Here is a 7,481-nt window from a genome sequence, read left to right as displayed (position 1 = left end):
AGTTAACGACAACACGATTCTCCGAGAGTCTAGAATTGATTTTATTTTCTGTGTTTAAAGTCACTATTTAGAGGCGGCTGCCAACATACTCTGGGAATGAAATCTAAAATAGCCAAGCTCTACCTGGTCAGTGACCGGTAAATTCTCCGGTCTCCTGTAATAAGGAAACAAAGAAATATCTGGAGATCATTTCAATTTGTTTTTTTTTTTTTTTTTTTTTTTTTTTTTTTTTTTTGAAATCGTAGATATTACCAACAAATGGTTCTTCTCTACAAATTTTATCATTGATTCGAGAAAAGGAAATAACTCATTCTGTCACAATTGTTTATTTCTTGTTTTTGGCGAAGCATCGGCTCATGCCATTTCTTATCGAATCGTATTAAAATGACATAATCGACGTGACGATTGACGTAATCATTGCTTACGAATAAATCCAATTTTGGATTGCGCGATTTATTCTCGAGTGATTTCGAATAAGTTACAGTCTCAAAGGCTAAATTTCGCAAACGACTTTGCGTTATTTACACAAATGTGACTATATGTGTAAAGGATTTGACAGATCGAAATGAATAATAACTACAGTATATGATCAGTATTTTGTTCCTCTTTGATTATTATAGGACATACAATGTAAAAACCTAAAAAAATGATAAAGATATAACAAATGAATTGCCCAAGCGAACTACATAACTATCATAGAAAATAAATTAGCATCAAGCATGTTTACGTGTATATTTGAATATTAGAAAAGGAAATGTTCTTTAATAACTGGCAGCAAGAGCGACAACGGTGAAGCGCATTTCACTTGGATCACGTGCCATGTATTCTTTACAAACACGGACAGAATCTTCCAACAATGTCTCTCGTGTAGTTGGTCCGTGATCGACAGGAGCAGGTTTACGACCATCTAGAAATGATCGTGCCTTTAAACTTATGCGTCTTTAACATTATTAACGAAAAATCGAACTTTTAAGGAAAGCAAAATAACCCACCTAATTCATACAGCGTTCCGTTCTTTCGTACAAATGCAACAAAATGATAATACACCGGAGTGTCCTCCTCGGGAGCCTGTACGAGCGTTAAATATAATATTAGAATATCGCATAATTAAGATTTTATTTTATATAAACGCAAGCTTGCCTCCGTTTGTCCTTCTTGAGCAGATTCTTTATGCGTATCGATGATACCTTGAGCATTAACCAAAAGTTCTCCGCGTTCGGCAAAAGAAAGATCCTTCGAATCGTCCAAGAAAGATTTTAAAAATCCCTCTTTAAGATTTATCCTGTAAGGAACACAATTGTGAAATATTTTATTCGTCGTTCAATTGTCGTAAAAAGCACGAAAATGCTTTTATTGTTAAAATTAATATACTTACTCTTCCATATTATTTGCCACGCTATGAATTAATGCGACCGTACCACATGCATTGGAAATGATCTGTTTCATGTGATAAACGCCATCTGGTCTATCCTTTCCATTATCCTTTGATTTAGTTTCTTCGTCTTCTTTGTTTTGTACCTCGGTCTACCAATGTAATTAATTATTAATCTATATCTCATTGAGATGACTCATCATAATAAATAATATTATTATCAATTTAAAGTTGCACATATACCTTTACTGATTCAGGATAAAGCAAAATAACTGCCAAAACTGGTCTGGGCACAACTGCCAATAAATCTGGCTCTAAACCATAAATGTCAATCATGTTCCATTGCTCGGGAACACCCAATTTGTGCAAAAACTAAAACATCAATGAGTGACTATGAATAAAGCAATATCGAAAGAAAATAGTTAAAATTATCAAATATCTTCCTCTTTGGAACATTCTCTTAAGTTAGATGTTCATTTGAGAGAGTTTCTTACAATGGTCGTTCACAAGAATGCTCTCCAATTTTTTATACATTTCAAAGTAACTGTACAAATTTTTACTCTCAGTTCAGGCATTAGAGTGCTCGCCAAGAACACTTACTGTCAGGCAAAACTCTCAGAAACGTGTCCATTTGAGATTTATCTATATGCCTATTATGCAGTTTGTTTTGAAATAACCATTAAGATAGTTAAATTACTACAGACACAGAAGAACTACTTATAAAATGTTCTTAAGGTGTTCTTATTATTGCATACAATAACAAGACACATACGATAAAATAAGAAAGAAAGGGGAAAAAAAGCAGAAAGTACAATTGCACAATTCTCACTTAAGTCCTTACTATCCCTTTTTCAATTCTTCTGATATCTGTAATTTCGATACCAAATAATATCTAATTTTATATACTTTATTATGCTTTACTTAAATTAAGCATTTTTTATTTATTACGTAGTACCTTCTTTTCTACTGAACATTGGCAATGTATATCAATTTCTTTTTTTTTTTTTTTGTATTTACTTCCTGTTGTTAAAATCTGTGTACTTGATCTTCCACAACATTAAATGTACTTTTTGGCGTTGTTGTTACTTTCACGATAGCTAATCTCAGAATACAAAACTAATTCGTATTTTCGAAACTACTCTCCAAAGTAATATTACTTTGTATCCATATATTTGAGAACATTATTATACAGCGATCGGTCGTTCTATAATACTAATAAGAATCATGATTTCAGGTAAAAAAAACTCAAGCGCAGTAAAAAGCTCCACTAACGAGAAATACTTTCGAGAGCAATTCGCGATAATTTTATTCTCAAATGGATATTTATTATTTCTCTTTATGATTACTTTGAATTCTACTAAGGTACGATTATTAAATAACGATCTTGTCGTAATGATGAAGTTTTTATCTTACCTTCGTCATAACCTGAAATAAACAAAAGAACTATTAATGCCTTTTCTCTCCTAGATGGCCAAATGTCAGATATATAAAATAATTCGTTACCTCGGGATTTGATTCTAATGGAACCCACGCCATGTTGTAACACCACATGTAACGATAAAACGAACTTTTATGGAAGAATACCGGCACTTTACACGACCATTATTAAGAATTATAAATCTCTCAAACTTTATATCTTGACGTTCCGTAGACTAACAATCGATTCGATAATATCGAATGCAGAAAGTTCAAGTCACGATAGTATATATGTCAAACTTCAGATTGTAAATAAATATATTCCCGCCAAAAACATACACTACAATACATATATTCTATTAGATTTTACTAATCGATTATTTGTAAAGAGATGTCGATCTAATAATGCTAGATACTTTATGATTAATAGTTAATCAGATAAGTCGATGATCCCGATAAATCGTCGATAACGACGGAGAAAGTTCCTAGCGTTAAAGTTACATTAAAATTTTGTTTCTCGCATTGAAATTTATTCAAGAATTCTTAATTTAATCGTATTCTTTACTTTTCAATTATTTCTATCGCGATAAAACAAAGTCTTTATTATTATACCTTGAAATTCAATTCAAATGTGGCTTTTTCTAAATAAAACATTTCAAATATAGACCATAATAGATATAAAACAGGTTAGGAAACATTACACTTTAATATCCATTGAAACAGAAGACTTTAATTCTGTCCAAATTGTGACCAATTATGATTATAGTTAAATAATGATATGACCACATGATAGAATAAGAAAACTAACGAGAAGATAGACAATAATGTCCATGAAGAACGCAAAAGAATTCTTTGTTCTATCAATAGGATAAAAGTTGCAAGAGGTAAATTTTCATAAAATGATTAAAAGTGATCTCGATAGATGTCTCGTTTACTTTGAAGTTTATAAGCTGTTAACGTCAGCATAAAGTTTCTTACGGACTTGTGCCACGTATATTTATTATTTTAATATTATTCCAAAAAGCATATCAACTAATAACTGTTTTCATGTTTTTTCTCGCTCGAAACGAAGTGACTTCGGCAAATCTTTTATAAGAAATGGGATCTTCTCATAGCGTGGAAATACCTGGAGGCGGTACGGAAGGTTATCACGTATTAAGAGTAAGATAATATCTGAAAATAAATGTTTAGGCCTTTCACGCGTTATTCGATTAAATCTCCAATTTAAAATGCCTTTCTTATTTCATTATATGAAATAAGATTCTACCGAATTAAGTTGACATAAAGTAAATAACGTGTGAATTATATACAAATATTTAACTGTCTATTAAAATATGTGATATCATTAGGTTCAAGATGATTCTCCTGGACAAAAAGCTGGTTTGGAAGCATTTTTTGATTTTATTGTCTCCATTGGAAATACTCGCTTGGTATGTTTATTTTTCAACCTTAGAATGATTATGAACAATTCTTATAAAAATCCATCCAATAGATTTTTCTCATTTCTTTTCATCATTTTACCATAATATTATCTTACTTCTACATTAGGATCAGGATAGTCATATTTTAAAGGATCTTCTTAAAGCTAACGTAGATAAGGAAGTTACCATCACCGTATATAGTAGTAAAACACAATCTGTACGTCAAACCGTTATTGTACCTAATATGACATGGGGTGGACAAGGATTCCTTGGTGTTAGCGTACGGTTTTGCTCATTTGAAGGTGCCAATGAAAACGTTTGGCATGTACTTGTAAGTATAAAATTAATTTAATGATTAAAAATAGCTTTTATATTTTTATATCTCTTTTGTTTTCAGGAAGTACATCCTTCTTCTCCTGCGGAACTAGCTGGCTTACATCCCTTTACAGATTATATCATTGGAGCTGATTCTGTTTTACACGAGAGTGAAGATTTATTTACTCTGATAGAAGCTCACGAATCTCGGCCATTGAAGCTATATGTGTACAATACAATGGATGACTCTTGTAGAGAAGTTACTATTACACCAAATAATACATGGGGAGGCGAAGGAAGGTAAATTTCTTGAAAAAGAAATTTATCATGTCAGGGAGATAAAAAAAAAATGAGAAGCTACCATAATAATTAAAAAGATTCAAATACCAATCGATATTTTATTATTGCAGTTTAGGATGTGGAATCGGATATGGATATTTGCATAGAATACCTATCAGAAATATTCCAGAGAACAAACCACGTACTTCATCGTACATGGTATCGAATATTGATTTACAAAATTTCCTCTGTTAATTTTACTAAAGATTTTCATTCTTTAACGTCATATAATATACCTTTTTCTTTTTCAGTCTAATATAAAAACTACTGTTCCCAGTCAAGTGCAAACAAGTGCGACTGCTACAGTTACAAACATACCACCTGGATTTTCAATTCCATCAAATTATATTCCAACTACTATTGACAATACTAGCAAAAATGAAACTATAATTACGTCGCAGGTAACATCGTATCCCAATTTATCGCAAATAAATCCTGTCGATGCTGGAGCTACTACAACTAATTCAACGATTCATCCTTCTTCTAATCAACCTATCGTTACTACTTCACCTAGTAAGTAAATATTATTTTTAATGTTACTAGGCTTTAAAATGATTTCTACCTACAATTATTCAGGTGCTGAAATTACCAATTATAAAGATAGTCCAAACATTCCTGGTATGCCAACCACTCCACCTATTTCATCATTTTCTGTGGAAGGAAATATTCCAGTAGGATTAACAACTACGCCACATGTGATTACAATGCAAAGTTATAATTTACCGGGTGTTCAAACTACTTCTTCACTACCTTTTAATGTGCCTCAATCCCAACTTGTGACAACGCCTATTTCATTACCTGGAATGCCACCAATTACCGTTAATGCAACTCTCCCACAAAATCCTTCTTTCTATTCTTCTGTTCTTCATCAAAATCAATTACCTACTACTACCCCATCTTCACCTGCATCGTTGACGACACAGTAACAGTTATTTCTGATGCTTCAAATACGATCTTTTTTGCCCTTTGATAAAATATTCTATATGTAGGTAAAATAAAATAGAACATATAAGCAATTTTGAATCATTGCATTACCTATTTGTATGCGAATATAGATTATTAATGTGACAAAGATTGTATCTTTGATAAGGATTACTATGTATCTCAAATGTCACAACATGGTATATATGAGATATGTAATATTGTACATATACATTAACTTAACGAAATTTTTAAGGAATGTGTTTAAATAAATTAAAGAAATGGATCGCATAAAAGTATTTCACGCGGAGGATAGTTATACATTTTTATTTATAAAAATATATTTTCTCTCTCTCATATATATATATATATATATATATATATATATATATATATATATATATATATCGATTTTATATATGTATATATATAAAGTCTAAACACTTGCTTGCCGCTTCAAGAATAAATACAATTTTCATAAACTGATAAAGCATGTAATATCAATATTTTTACATACTAGAGATTATTGTTACTTTTATTAGTTGACGATGAAAATATAATTACTTTTATCCAACATGTTAAAGTATTTTCTATTTATTTGATGAAATTATATAAAAATCACCAAGTTTGACTAATAAATATGTCACACATAATCAATCTAAGACAATAATTTATAATTTATACCAAAGGCATCTTTTAATTTTTGTTAATTTATGAAAACCCTTTTTATTATATTTTATTTGCATAGCCTGTTACAAACATCATTGAATAGAACAAAAACTGCGGTTTGTTGATATTCATTGTCTGACATAACTACATTAGTACATATTACACAACAGAATAGCACTGTATACTTTTAAATAATTATTTCTGTATCACCTAATTCTTCATCAGTAGGAAGAACAATCTTAGCAGGATCTATTAAATTTATATCGATGGGTGGAAGACCATGTTCTTCTCTGTATCGAAGTTGTAAATATGCTTCACGTTGTGCCCAAGTAGCAAATGATAGTGTATCAGGTTTATACATCAGTACATATCCAGTCAATATCATACCAATCGTGATGCCCATGAAAAATAATTCGTGCATCTTACGTCGATCATCTATTTCACTTGTATCATCGAAACCATACCTAACCCAACGTTTCTTTTTTTCAGATGACTCAATTACATTAGTACTATCATCCTTTTTTGGTGATGTAGTTATCGCACGACACGTTATTTTTTGCAATCTTAACAAATTCATACCATTTTTTAAAGTATGCGAAGTACTTAATCGGCAAATCCCAGCCATTTTCTTTGAATTTATACTCTGGACTTGAGGGTTGAAATGACAAATACGTCGGTCGATTTAATCGCGATACGAAAATATTTTCACCAGTTTTGACAGTCAATGTCTAATATAATCGTACAATGGCATCAATTCTAATGGTAATTCAAGTTCCATATGTAAACATAAAGAACAAATTTATTCTCTTTTTAGATCAGATGCTTCGAACCTTTGAGGTCTACAAGTTCTTGCTCTGATCTAATATTACAGTACTGTACATATTTAAGGGGTTACCAAAGCTTCGTTAATGACCATGATATATATATATATATATATATATATATATATATAAGGTATTTGTCAAAATGAATTATTTCAAACATTAATACTAATAGTAAAAATTCGAATTTTTCCTTGAAAAATTGTA

At 30.8% G+C, this 7,481-nt stretch overlaps 3 protein-coding genes across 3 annotated transcripts; 1 reads left to right on the top strand and 2 right to left on the bottom strand.

Annotated features, from left to right (window-relative positions):
* Window positions 1-584: 584 nt before the first annotated feature.
* LOC124430610 (ubiquitin carboxyl-terminal hydrolase isozyme L3) lies at window positions 585-3,032 on the bottom strand. Its single transcript, XM_046977447.1, has 7 exons — window positions 2,876-3,032; window positions 2,786-2,797; window positions 1,616-1,744; window positions 1,376-1,524; window positions 1,141-1,282; window positions 993-1,068; window positions 585-907 (listed from the first exon to the last, which is right to left on the bottom strand). Exons 1-7 carry the CDS (start codon window positions 2,921-2,923, stop codon window positions 762-764), a joined length of 702 nt encoding a protein of 233 aa, XP_046833403.1. The 5' UTR covers window positions 2,924-3,032; the 3' UTR covers window positions 585-761.
* Window positions 3,033-3,720: 688 nt separating this feature from the next.
* LOC124430609 (Golgi reassembly-stacking protein 2) lies at window positions 3,721-5,879 on the top strand. The gene is made up of 7 exons (XM_046977446.1): window positions 3,721-3,949; window positions 4,138-4,218; window positions 4,337-4,540; window positions 4,607-4,824; window positions 4,935-5,022; window positions 5,115-5,376; window positions 5,440-5,879. Exons 1-7 carry the CDS (start codon window positions 3,887-3,889, stop codon window positions 5,787-5,789), a joined length of 1,266 nt encoding a protein of 421 aa, XP_046833402.1. The 5' UTR covers window positions 3,721-3,886; the 3' UTR covers window positions 5,790-5,879.
* A 599-nt stretch (window positions 5,880-6,478) lies between these two features.
* On the bottom strand, window positions 6,479-7,332 carry LOC124430611 (NADH dehydrogenase [ubiquinone] 1 beta subcomplex subunit 11, mitochondrial). Its single transcript, XM_046977448.1, has one exon. The coding sequence runs from the start codon at window positions 7,076-7,078 to the stop codon at window positions 6,641-6,643; it is 438 nt and encodes a 145-aa protein (XP_046833404.1). The 5' UTR covers window positions 7,079-7,332; the 3' UTR covers window positions 6,479-6,640.
* Between the last annotated feature and the right edge of the window lie 149 nt (window positions 7,333-7,481).

Source organism: Vespa crabro, chromosome 19 (assembly GCF_910589235.1).
Source record: "Vespa crabro chromosome 19, iyVesCrab1.2, whole genome shotgun sequence".
Taxonomy (NCBI): Eukaryota; Metazoa; Arthropoda; class Insecta; order Hymenoptera; family Vespidae; genus Vespa; species Vespa crabro.
Note: the sequence above shows the minus strand (reverse complement) of the source record. Positions and strands in the feature narration are given on the sequence as shown.